The sequence below is a fragment of the Malurus melanocephalus genome, unplaced genomic scaffold (assembly GCF_030028575.1).
Source record: "Malurus melanocephalus ecotype Western Australia unplaced genomic scaffold, MMel_1.1 scaffold_47, whole genome shotgun sequence".
NCBI classification, from domain to species: Eukaryota; Metazoa; Chordata; class Aves; order Passeriformes; family Maluridae; genus Malurus; species Malurus melanocephalus.
This window is the reverse complement of record NW_026623279.1, coordinates 1064854-1078432: the sequence shown is the minus strand read 5'-3', so window position 1 is coordinate 1078432 and position 13579 is coordinate 1064854. Positions and strand designations below refer to the sequence as shown.

The following is a 13579-nucleotide window of genomic DNA, read 5'->3' as shown; positions in this document are numbered from 1 at the left end:
GGTCGTGTCATCTGTGCTGTTTGAAGTAAATGCAGTTAAAAAGTAGAAAGTGCATTCTTGGTTTTCAGATCAAAAATGTGTGGTACTAAAAAAAGGACTTAATTGGCATGCAACAGAAACTCATGATGTATTTAAATATACCCATACTATATCATGACATATCTACATGAGGGAAGCTGTGACAGGTCAGAGAGCAGAAGATAGGAAGCAAAAGATGTAATTACAAGCTAAAAGGGATACAATGCGTGCTGTATGGTAACATTTATTACTGCTTGCTCTATTCATGGTGATGTTCAAATTTCAGAATCTATTTTTAGATCAGTTAAGTTCCAATAAGTCATTATAATTTCAGATAAGTGTAAATTTCACCTTTCTTGTTCGTGGCTGGGCTAGTCCAAGTATTCTCTTGTGCTGCTACTGTAAAAGTGTTAAATTTTATTTTTGTGTGGGTTTATTGTGTAGTTTCTCAAGTTGACAGCTCCATCAGGAAACATCTGCTTTGCAAATTGRCACGTTTCTACCTGTTGCTTTGGTTCCCTGTGCCCTGCATTTTCAGTTGGAAGAAAAAGATTGCAGAGCTTTCATATGGCTCGTGATTACCTCCAAAAATAAAATACAAGTAGTAAAAACTGATGCAGTAAGCACATGAAAAAATACTAATCGTTAAACTTCCAATAGATTGCTTCTCCAAATGGCGTTCTCTTAGTTCACAATTCTCTATCAACATTTCTTATGCTTCTGAACCATGTGAGGGCAAAAGAAGGAGCACATACTTAATTCTTTGCTGAAATGGATAATCAAAATGGAGGAAATAYAATATTTATTTCTATTTGTTTAGAATTAAATTTAAGAAGCAATTTAATTTGGATGCCTCTAAAATATAGAAATTTTAATGTCATATAGTGAGATACTTTCTGCAGATTCTCTTTYATAACTGGTCCTTTTTCAAATGAGACCACGATACTTTTGAAAGAGGTTCATAGATATTTCAGCTGTATATATATTGGTATAACACCTGYTTTGCTGTGCTGAAAAAAGAACAAATGTAAGTGAAAAATTTTGAATGCAGATTTAGTCAAGAAATAAAGTTTGAGGGGTTTGTAGGCARTAATTTTACCACTGAGACATTTTAAATAGCAGTAAGAGTTATAATTTGGTGATTTCTTTCTCTGGCAAAGAATGTACATTATTTGTGTCCATTAACAAAAATAGTACAAATACTTGTATTTATTTGTATGTATTCTTAATAGATATRTGTTTAATTATAGTATTATTAGCAACACTTTGATATCATCTATTACGAATTCTGTTACTTAGAAAAAGATTTTATATCWTTTAAATAAATGTGATGCTGAAGAAAAGTAATGCTGAGTAGGTGAGAWAAAGAAGTGTTTTACAGTGGTTTTTCATGCTAAAGCTTCCATGGTGTTCAATAGAAATAATATCGTAGAAACATTGAGGTTGGAAAAGACATCAAGTSCAGCCGGTAACTTGTCACTGACCTCTCTTTCCCAGGGCTCCCACAGACACTTCAGAAACTGAACAATTTTCTCCTCTGATCATTTTCCGTGGCTCAGAGCCCACAGTTCAGTTCACCGCCCTGCCCTGCCAGCTCCTGCCCACCGCTGCAGGGCAGCACAATTGGCTGCTGCCTCGGCATGGAGCCTGCTCCCCTTGCCCTGAATTCGACTGTCCCAAGCCAGATGTTAAAAAAAAAAAGAGCCATGCCAAAAGCTGCTCACCTGTATAAGGAGTCATTGTTGGTTTCAGAAGTGCCAAGTTTAACACTGCTCAACAAATTGAAGTCAATAAAGTAATTAGAAACTTTTTCATGTTCCTCTCCCTTCATGCCTTCATAGCTAACCTCACAACTGGATGTACTCATTCCACTTTATCTTTAACCATAGTGAAATGATGAAAAAAACAGCATCTTGTTTGCTAACTAAAACCAAACATTTTAAGCTTGGGCTTCAACRGTTTGCAGAAACTTCAAGATTAATGAATTGTATTATAATGCTGAATCTAATTTTGAACATACTGCTATAAATAGCATCTAGAGTGATCACAGTTAGTGTTGCTGAAAAGTAGACCTTATTTTTCACACACACTGATGAAGACAGTGAAAGACAAAACCATCTATTCCGTTTAAAAGCTGAAGAGAGGTTTATGCATGGACAGAATCAAGGCCCTTCTTACTTATGACAAAATTCTAAATGTTTAGGAATTGTAGTCAGCAGTTGTCCATGAAATTAGTTTGGACAGTGGAATAGTGGAACTATTCTATGTGTATTAATGGCTGCATCATGTTAAGCACCTGCAAAAGCAAAGACTATAATAATTTTTGGAACCTTTTTTCCTTTCTTTCACAATATCTTTTTAAAGTAGAAAGTTTTTTATAGAGATGCAGACTGTTACCTGACATATATTGAACTAGAAAGATACTCATTGAAAGTGCATCAGTGCATCTACTGATTTTTCTAGCTTTTTCTTCTTTTTTTTTTTTTTTTTTTTTTTTTTTTAGCAAGTCTTCAAGACAAATGAAGAGCATGCCTATGTGGTCTCAAATGCAAAGTGTGAATGTGAAAGCATTGGATACCCATCATACCTCTCAGTTCGTTTATCTGGAAAACTGTGTGTAATTCCATAATGTTCTTCATTTTCAGGTTCTTTTGTCCTCCTCCATGTGTGTATCTCATGGGCAGTGGATGGAAGAAAAAAAAAGAGCAAATGGAACGGGATGGTTGCACTGAGCAGGAGTCACAACCTTGCGCCTTTATTGGGATAGGAAACAGTGACCAAGAAATGCAGCAGCTGAACTTGGAAGGAAAGGTAGAAAAACTGAAATAAACTACTCACACAACCACAAAGGATATTACAGCTACATGGTGCATATTTCAAGGAGTGTTCTGGTTTTTGATAACTTTCTTTACATTTTGGGTATTATGTAATGGTTTAAAAAAAAAAATCCCTCAAAAATATTTAGGACAATTGAATAGTTGGATTTGGCTCATAGGGTTATAGAAAGATAGTAACCTTTAATTTTTAGGTTGTTCGTACAGAGTCAATAAACTGTTAGGTTATTTGGTAGGCATCAGTGGCTAATTAAAATCTGGTTTCTGGCCCCAGTTCTGTCCCCTCCTTGACTTGCATGAATGGATAATCTTATCAAAGAAGTATCAGAACATCTGCTGCTRGAAGTAGTCTTGAAGTCTTTTTGCCTAATTGAAGTAGCATCTTAAAAATTTAGTAGATTATTTTTACAGTGTRTAAATTCCTTACAATATATTTTTAAAATACTTTTGTGATGAGTTAAGCATTTGGAATAGAACTAGCAGCAAAAGTGTTCATTTTAGCTGGTTGTTTTATTAAGCAGTATTTTATAGCTACCTGGTATTTCCAGTGCAGTCTATCAGAAATGCTTCTTACATGCTGAATAGGAAAAAAATAATTGAGAGGTTTTTTTGGTCTGTTGTCACCTAGCATAAAAACTTAGCCAAAATAACTTCCTTGTGTTTCAAAACCCAGTAATTTCCCATCCTTTCAAGAATATTTGGCTCAACAGATTTGCTGCACAGGCAACCCATTGTTTATGCCCAGTTTAGTGTCTGTACAGCCCTAATCAAATGTAATTTTTAATAGTGTTCTTGACCCTTCAAAGGAAACTTTGACAGTTGTGGTATCTAATCAGTCATGTTTTACACTCTTCCATTCTAAGGGTGCACAACCCAACACAAAGCTATAACAAACCTCTCTTAAAGTTAAACAGTAGTCATAAATCCATATGGAAGAAATGAAAAAAGCAGTTTCTCATCTGTTTTAATAACTGTTGCCTCAATTTGTCTGTTTTATTCATAATTAAATATGCATATTTTCTTGAACTCAGTTAACTTCAAAGAAGAAACCACAATGTATTTTCACTTACAGAATTATTGCACTGCCAAAACATTATACATATCAGACTCAGACAAGAGAAAGCACTTCATGTTATCAGTAAAAATGTTCTATGGCAATAGTGATGACATCGGTGTGTTCCTCAGTAAACGGATCAAAGTCATCTCCAAACCTTCTAAAAAGAAACAGTCACTGAAAAATGCAGACTGTAAGTATTTCAGTTTTTTTCTTTATGTAGCAAGTAATTTTGTTTCCTACCAATTTTTTGTTTTGTGTTCTAAGGTCTGACTACAAAGGAGATACAATGAAAAAAGATTGTTATATTTAGTACGCATCAGTGTATTTTGAAATATTCCAATATAGATAGGTTATCCTGTTGAATTTTTTGCAGTCACAATTCATTATCTTGTAAATATAAAAGGCCTGCCCAAAACCCCATGTATTCTGAGGAATGAATCCTTGTAGACAGGTGTATAAAGAATGTTCTACCTCAGCTTTCTAAGCCTTTGGATCTCTTTAACTGCCATGTCTGGTGCTTAGAACGTTTTGATCGGTATCAAAGAGATTGCTTTCAGATTGGGATAAATGAGTATCATCCTGTTATCCAAACTGCACTTGTCACGTCACAGCCACCTTCTTACTGTCTCACRCCATTTTCATTTTGTTCTTGTTTTTGTTTTGCATGGTTCTTTTAAAGTAGTCAGTTAAAAAATCTGTGTGGTGATATTTCACCCGGATTATTTTGCTTACCATGTTTTTCAATTAACGATATCTCTGGTGCTGCTAATGCATAATTGGGAACGTTTTTGCTTTTCCTCCAACGTTTTTTGCCTGCATACCGCTGGAGCACCTCAAGAGATACCCTCTTTTTTTGTTTGTTTTTCTCTCTCTTCACTAGTGCTTTAAAAGGCTCTTCCATCTGTGTTGGGCTGGAACCCATGCACCTATGGAATGTGGATCTCGGGGCCGCTAGCTTGGCACATGACTAAAGGCAATCTGTTGCTGTGCGATTCACACCCATGGGCTCAGAGTATGCACTGTTGAATTTTTATTCAGACAGATAGTTTTTATGGACAGTGGAAGACGAACCAAGCATTCTTCAATAGTAAATATGAACCAAGTAGAACAACATACCYGTTCTGAAGGCAAAATTTTACTTGCTGAGGTTTTTTTTAGGGAAGAAAACTTTACATTTCTCTCTTTTGAATGATAAGTAAGTTCAGATCTGAGSACATTTCAAGTTGCATGGTTATAATTTGACATAGTTAAATCYGTCGTCCTTTCARTTGCTTGTGATCTGTAACAGTAATRTCTCTTCGTATTTCAAATATTCTTCAAATGATTGATGCAAGTTGTCTTAAGTACTTCACAAGGGCAAGCTAAAGCTTCTGCTTAATGATCAGCTGTTGGAGAACTATGAACAGGAGGAGTTTTCAGCTGGCAAGTGCTGGCCCATTTGGCTAAATGGCAAAATTCTGTGAGCTAGCATGCCTTTGGAGAACAGCCATTATGTATGTTATTGCATTCATAATTTTATGACTGTTTCTGGTCATATGTAAATATTTTTTAAATTAACCAGTATTTGGTAATTATTTCTTGATTTCAAGTATTCTATGGTTTATGTTGTTTGTGACTTTTTGTTACTGTTCTRTATAACAATGAAGTAATTTTGTAATCTCAAGTCTGTATTTGTTCCTTGCAGTATGTATTGCATCAGGGACAAAAGTGGCACTATTTAATAGACTTCGATCCCAAACAGTTAGTACCAGATATTTGCACGTAGAAGGTGGTAATTTCCATGCCAGTTCACAACAGTGGGGAGCGTTTTACATTCACCTCTGTAAGTAAAAGCAAATCTATGTATTTTTTCACTTCCTTCCCTCCATCCWCACAAAAAAACATCCTGCATTTTTTCCTCCATGTTAATTGCTTATATACATTCTTGTTACTGGGTATATATTTGTTGTAATAGTGTAATGTTAAATGTTTTTCTTATCAAGAAAAACGGTGATTAAAACAAGTAATTCTGAAAATTCCTGTTTCATGCAGTGGATGATGATGAATCAGAAGGAGAAGAATTTACAGTGAGAGATGGCTACATTCATTATGGGCAGACTGTCAAACTTGTGTGCTCAGTTACTGGCATGGCACTCCCGAGACTGGTACAGTTTAATTTCTCCAATGCTGTAATTAGTTTATAGATGGAAACTTAATGTAGTTCTGTAGTTGGGTTTGCACTGTTTACAGTTTTTGGCTTTGTGTGTTCCCTTTGGGTAATACGTTTTATATGGAAAATGGCATTCAGTTTAATGAAAGGGCATTTTTGTATCTGCCGATTATTTCTCTAAACAAAGAACAACTTGCAAAATAAGTGTAGGGAATTTTTCAGAATTCAAGCATGCCGAAATAGGTTAATCTATCTATTTTAAAAACAGCAATGTAGATCCCCCTGTACTAAAATACTTTAAATATTGATACTGAATAGATGAGTAAAATATTTGGAGCCAGTAAGACTATTGCATGTGTTGAGTTCATCACAGCTTTAAAAATACTCAACTGATTTGGATCTAAAAGCAYGTCTGTGTACACCTGAGGTTATATTATACCAGTACCAGCTTGCAAAAACTTTTTTTCATATTTACTAATACTATCTGTTTTAAATCTGAAACATGGGGATTACCTTTGGAACAACCATTAAGGTTTGTGAACCAAAAAATACARAACTACTTCTGGATACACAGTATTAAGTTTTATAAATAAGTATAATTAGAGGGKCTGTTTTATGTCTTAATGCCAGCCTCAGTGGAATTTTATGCGATTAATAATCAGTAGTGGTTCATATGAGMTCTTCTGTGAAATTGTGGTTTGTCATTCCATTAGGAGTTTCATACAAGGCTTTGCTAATTCCACTTCAGCTAGAAACAATCTTTAGAATCCGTAAATATAAAAACAGTCTTTCTGCAGATGTATTTTGCTAGGACTGTCATGAGAAATTCTCTCCCAATACCAAATTTAATGAAAAAAAAGGATAATAGCCTGCTCAGTGTAAATAGTACAGAACGAAAAATTCACTAGATTTTTTTTTTTCCCCCTTAAATTGCATTGTTTGACAGTAAAATSTAGACCAGGTTACACTCCTGATCTGGTTCAAACACTGAAATTCAGTAAGAAGATGTCCCTTTTTTGTGGGCTTCATGTTCATACTTTCTTAYTGCTGTAAGGAGATGCCATCATTTATTATTCCAGAAACCTTATTTTTAAGTAGTAATAGATTGAAACAGATTAGACTAAAGGTTCTTGTTTTGCTTGCCGTTGGGAGCATTTGCCTTACAGGACTGATTGAAGGTTATGCAATTAAAAAAGTAACTTGCAGATACATTAGAAGCAAATGCAAAGAGCATAGAAGAAAAAGTTAACCTTTATATTGCTAATAATACCCTTTATTATCATTAAATATTGCAGAGGACATAGTTGGCTTTGTGAYTGTCAACTTAGAAATCTTCAAGCACTTTGGCTGCTGCCTCTATTAGTGTTRCACAAAGTATTAAACTTCTTTCTAGGAGTTGAGTTAAAATTACAAGCTACAAATGTTCAGTCTCTAAAAGAATAGCTTTTGATTTTTAGAAATAAATTAGTAGAACAGGTCGGAATTAAGTCAGCAGATATTTTTTCACTGAACTGCCAGATAAAAGGAGCAATTGTTCGTTGCAGTTGTCTTTAAGTAATATTTAATGACCAGCTACTGTTGAGATATGCTGTAATCATTGTTTCCAAGACCTACTTAAGGACATCTCAATACCTTTAAATTTAATCCTGATTTTAATTATTCTCCTTCAGTAACCAGATTGCCACAGAATGTTGTTGATCCTATCAGTGGTGAAAGCTTGTATACAACCATATTAATTACTAAGAATAATAATAAGTAATAATTAAAGATAATGTAATTAGTAACTGCTCTTTTACACCAGCAAATGGAACAAAAATAGATTTTGCTGAAGCTTCGATTTTTTTCCCCACTCCTTCAGCAGAAATAGATAAAGTATATATGCATGCAACACATTAATGTAGTACCAAGTGTCACTTTAATGTTGTGTTCTTGTTTCAAAAGCATTAAGAATTATGAATCTGATGTTTATCAAAATGAGAGGCATGGAAATGTTAAGAAAAATTACCTTTCACTTCCTTTACTAACAGTATATGTGTAATAAAGTATAGAAATTGTCCTAAWTATGTATGTACAATTTTCATTCACAGATAATTCGAAAAGTAGATAAACARACAGCATTATTGGATGCAGATGACCCAGTATCACAGCTCCATAAATGTGCATTTTACCTTAAAGACACTGAGAGAATGTATTTGTGCCTTTCCCAGGAGAGAATAATCCAGTTTCAAGTAAGTTGTTTAAAACTATTTCTGTGGATGAGAAGCATGGTTGCAAAGTTTTCCCAGATATTCCCAAAATATGTATGAATGCCATTTTTGCAGTAGGTTTTGAATGCGAGTCTAGTACTTTGTTTTGAAAAGAGAGGATGGAAAGCAATAAATTTCTATCTGTKCCTTTCCAAATCTATTTTTCTTTCCTCATGACCTTCTTCCATGTCTGTCTARAAGATGAATTCTGKTTTCTCCAATGGAAAAAATGAAAASACACTAGAAGCTTGTGCATGCCATCGTAATACTGTGGCTTTCCATGCTAGCAGTATGCCAGTGGAGTTGCACCACTTAYTTGTATGTCAAGTTCTAGGTTACAGCAAATAGAAAACAATAGAGTTGATCATAATCTTGTTTCATTATGAATTCAGCAGAGCCATGTCTTGTTCTTGGCTAAGAGTGTAAATATAGACAGCTGTGGCAGTTGACCACAGTAACTTGAAAAGCCACAGGAATTTGGTTTCTCTGTAAAGAAAATAACTGTCTCAGAAGGTGGAAAAAAACATTGGGTTTTGGTCTATTGTGTGATAGCATGCTTGTAGCACTTCCACATGGAAATTCCTACCAGACCCACAAGGACCCTGCGATTGGCTCAGTTGGTCAGAGAAGGGTGGTAATAACACCAAGGTTCTGAATGGGCTCAATCCTTGAATGGGCTCAGTCCTTTTTTGAGTTGGACCTGATGACCCTTGGGGTCACTTCCAGCTCGAATATTCTGTGGCTCTGTAAAGACTTTGATCAAGTTCAGGATTACATAAAAGTATTGCGATTTTCTTTAAATATTTTGGGGCAGCTCAAATAACAAAGGGTGTTGAGAGATAATTCTGAGCTCCAGGAAKATGGCCACCTTTGGGAAAGACTCAGGACTTCCTTAGAGCAGCTGTATGTTCTTGGGTAAGAAAAGCAGAGGTAGGAAACGAGAAGCTGACATTTAGGATTTCCCTTCATTTAAGGGAAGGGACAGGAAGGCTTGGTAAAGGCTCAGCTGAATTCTATCCTGAATTGGGACAATGGAAAGAAAATATGAGAAGCTTTGTTCCTATTTCAGTAAACACAGTCATCTCCTGTGGTTCTGAAGTGGCTAGACCTATTGTTCTACCCACAGCACACAGCAGAAATGCATACCTGTCAATATATATTCTTATAAAGGAGAATGAACCATCACTGAGAAGACATTGAGATGTACTCTGCCAGCGTCTGCAGTTCTTGTACGAAGTGTGTTAAAGGCTACATTCCTGAATCCTGTAATTTTGTAGATGTGTACATTGGTTTGATTACCTTTGAATGTGCATTCCAATTTTCCAGTGCCACCTGTTGAGAAAATTTTGTTAGTAAAGGAAAGAAAGGATGAGAAATGTCCCTGGAGTCCTATTTGGATGTGACAAGGAGGAATGCTTCTCTAGAAGAAGAATTGAAATCTTTCAAAGATTTCTGTAACAGGAGTGATGTGTTACTGAAATTATTCATGATGTAACAGGATTTTGAGAATACTATGGCATTTGCCTTTCTCTTTGTCTGTTTAGGAAATCTGAAAAAATTCAGTCATGGGTCTCTTACAGGGTCATGCGTTTTTTCATATCCATGGTTTTATATGTCATTCCATGCCAACAATAATTGCAATCAGCCTGTGGGAAAGGTGTCACAGTTAAAAATAGTATACAACAGTTCCTCTTTTGAAGTTAGACTATTAATTCAGAAGCTCCATGTGTTTCTAATGAAAGTATCATTTCTTGAGTTTGGYATCTTGAGTTTGGAAAGACCTGTAGTTACTATCCATGTCACACACTTCCATTGCAAGCTGTTTTCAATGCTTTTTGCATGATCATACCAGAATGAAGAGTCCATATGGAAATACAGCTTTGATTTTTTTAACATCTGATSGGAACAATTCAGATTCTAATTTAAATTTATGTGCCACTTTGAGGAGTGAAGGTTATGGTTACATACCTAGATATCCGTAATGTTTAATGGAGTAAAACACAATCTAGTTACTAGAATTTTTTAGTCCTGCTTTTTTCTACGCCAGTGTTTAACCTATGCTGAATTTTCTTAGGGGTCACTAGGTGGTGAAATTGTTCAGAGAGGCTTCTGTTKCCATAAAAAAAATTGTCTGCATATTTTCTATGTTTCTATCTATCTATATATGCATATACTAATTTAGTTGTCTTTAGGAGGTATTAGATGATCTTTAAGGTCCCTTCCAATGCAAGCCATTCTATGATTTCATTATTCTAATTTGCAAGGCTGGCATTTCAGCTTCCCTCCTGTGTCCTTGCACAAACACTGTTTTTGTGTTTTCCATTCTTTTGTGGASGGTGAAGAACTCTATAAAGAAAAAAAATCGACCAGATGTAAATCATATCTAATGAAAAGTATTCCACTTCAGTCTATAGCTGTTTTAGACACTTTACATAAATAAAAGATCTGTTTTAAAGCACCTACTTCTAGTTGCTGTAGTTTTTTTTTTAATTCCTCTTGAATAACGTTCAAACTTAGAAAGCTGAACTAAAACAAAACTCAAATATAAAGCTGGAGAGGGTGACAGTGTCCTTGGTGAGAGTTAAGGTGTTCTCACAAATACTAGCTTTCCTGTGTTTCTGAAATGTTTGTGAGGGTTTCTCTTGATCATTTTTTAGAGGAAAACATAAGGAAGCATGTTTTTAAAATAACAGACATTAATTGATGGCTGASTTGTTTTTTAGGTCTGTGACTTGACAAACATGTCTACAGATCAGATTTAAAACTTTTCTCTCTCTCTAAGGCCACTCCATGCCCGAAAGAACCAAATAAAGAAATGATTAATGATGGAGCTTCTTGGACAATCATTAGCACAGACAAAGCTGAATATACATTTTATGAGGGGATGGGACCGGTCCATGCTCCAGTGACACCTGTGCCTGTTGTAGAAAGTCTTCAAGTAAGTTTGTAGTTTGTTTTAATAAACTKTTTGATGTGAAATTATTTTTGTCATACTCATTTAACCTTCATGATATGTACCCTTGTGAAATACTGTAGGAAAACTGCCTTAATAGCTTTATTAATGCTGGTTATTTCTTTGTAATAATTTTTCTTACTTACATTTCAGAATACACGAGCCTGTCAATCATAGGAATAATACTAATATTGTTGTGTACAATACGAGTTTTATTTCTGAAAGTACTATGGTGGTGATACCCTTAGGACTTCTGTTTGATTATTTAGGAATTGTTTTTGACTCTTAGCCAATTATAGCTCWGAGAGAGTTTTACTAAAAATATCAGCATTTCACAGAGGAAAAAATTAAAGCTCCCCTTACACCTTTTCTGAAAGATTTTGTTCTCTATTTACAAAGTCTTGTTGACATCTACTCTAAGTGGCCATTATCAAAACTTGGAAATTCCTTCAYAGTATCAAATTAATGGGCAGTATCTTTTGGATGTGTTACTTCTTCATAATTAATTGTGTAGATTGTGTGTGTGKTTTGGTTTTGTCCAGCTGATAGAARCRGCATTGTTTACAGTTCTTATCTGCATGTGAAGAGTTTGGGAGTTTTTTGGTTGGTGGGGGTTTTCTGTTTATTGGGKTTTTTTTGTTTGTTTGTTTTTCTCCTGAGAGGAGAATATTCCTTTTTATTAATACATGTTGGGGGGGATTTTCTACTTCTTTTTCTATTTGCTCCCTTTCCAGTTGAATGGTGGTGGGGATGTAGCAATGTTGGAACTTACAGGACAGAACTTCACTCCAAATTTACGTGTCTGGTTTGGGGATGTGGAAGCTGAAACCATGTACAGGTACACTATTTTCTGTTACTTTCATGGTGTTTGTGTTCTACTGGGTACTTTGAAGAGTGTATACATGTGTACACTTTTCTGCACTGTAGAAAGGGGTCTGGGAGTGCTGGTTGCAGAGGCTTGATATGAGTTAGCAATATGCCCTGGCAGCAGGGAGGGCAAACTGCATCGAGCTGGTCAAAAGGGGTGACTATTCCACTGCACTCTGCATTGCTGCAGCCTTACTGTGAGAACTGTGTGCAATTCTGGACCGCCCCACCCCCCCCCATTTGGGAAGGGTGTTCAGGTACTGGAACATGTCCAGAGAAGGGCAGCAAAGCTGGTGAGGGGCTGGAATGCCCTAGGAGTTGCAGCTGAGGACTTTGGGCTTGTCTAGTTTAGAGAAGAGGAGGCTGAGAGGTGACCTCACTGCTCTCTGCAGCTTCCTGAGGAGGGGAAGTAGAGAGGAAGGTGCTGAGCTCTGCTTCTTGTGACATGTGCCAGGACACACATGGGAATGGTTTAAAGCTGCACCARGGAAGATTTAGACTGGACATTGGGCAACATTTCTTTACTGAGGAAGGTGGTCAGACACTAGAACAGACTTCCTAGAAAGGTAGAGATGCCCTGAACTTCTCTGTGTTTAAGCAGATAAAGGGCATTGGGTCTTTGTMATTTTGGTMAGCCCTGAAGTGGTCAGTGTGTGCTAGTTGAATATCGTAGGTCCCTTCCAACTGAACTGTTCCGTTCTATTGTATTTTTTCAACTTAAGTACATTGTGCTCAGTTGACTCTCCTGTTTTTCAGATGTGCAGAGAGCATGCTTTGTGTTGTTCCAGACATTTCTGCTTTTCGAGAGGGTTGGAGGTGGGTCCGACAGCCAGTCCAAGTTCCAGTAACTTTGGTCCGTAATGATGGCATAATTTACTCCACCAGCCTTACCTTTACATACACACCGGAACCAGGGCCACGGCCACACTGCAGTGCTGCTGGAGCAATCCTCAGAGCCAACTCAAGCCTCATGGCTTCCAGTGAAACAAACACAAACAGCGAGGGAAGTTACACAAATGTCAGCACAAACCCCACCAATGTCACATCATCTACAGCAACTGTAGTTTCCTAACTACTGTTGTTTGTCTGGACTTTTAATTGACTTTTTGTGCTACATTCAAGAGAACTGAACAATTTTTGTGGTTTCATGGGAAAACACGTTTCCATTTTAGGTGATATGATTTGAACCTTGTTACCTGCAAGTGCTGATCTTAAAAACAGAAGCCACAATAAAAAAAAAGAAAAAAMCAACATCCGAAACATAAGAACTTTATTGAAAATCTATTTTTCAGCTGTGTTTTTTTTAGTGGGCAAGAAACAAAAATGTGGCTGGGATACATGTTGAGCAAACTAGAAAACATGAACACAACATAGTTTTTATGGACCAAGGAACTTGTATAAGCTTTAGTATAAAAGGTACATTTTCACCATACCTTTTTTGTATCACAACATATA

General features: G+C 36.1%; 1 protein-coding gene across 5 annotated transcripts in view; it reads left to right on the top strand.

The window, feature by feature from the left end:
- Positions 1 to 13375, top strand: part of RBPJ (recombination signal binding protein for immunoglobulin kappa J region) — a 144137-nt gene extending 130762 nt beyond the window's left edge. For all 5 annotated transcript variants that reach the window (XM_057365049.1, XM_057365047.1, XM_057365048.1 and 2 more), the window contains 8 exons: positions 2664 to 2829; positions 3925 to 4099; positions 5594 to 5731; positions 5941 to 6053; positions 8146 to 8286; positions 11087 to 11242; positions 11992 to 12095; positions 12881 to 13375. In XM_057365049.1, the coding sequence (XP_057221032.1) occupies positions 2664 to 2829; positions 3925 to 4099; positions 5594 to 5731; positions 5941 to 6053; positions 8146 to 8286; positions 11087 to 11242; positions 11992 to 12095; positions 12881 to 13196 (1309 nt within the window). In that variant the 3' untranslated portion in view covers positions 13197 to 13375. The remainder of the gene's footprint in view (positions 1 to 2663; positions 2830 to 3924; positions 4100 to 5593; positions 5732 to 5940; positions 6054 to 8145; positions 8287 to 11086; positions 11243 to 11991; positions 12096 to 12880) is intronic.
- The last annotated feature ends 204 nt before the right edge of the window (positions 13376 to 13579 follow it).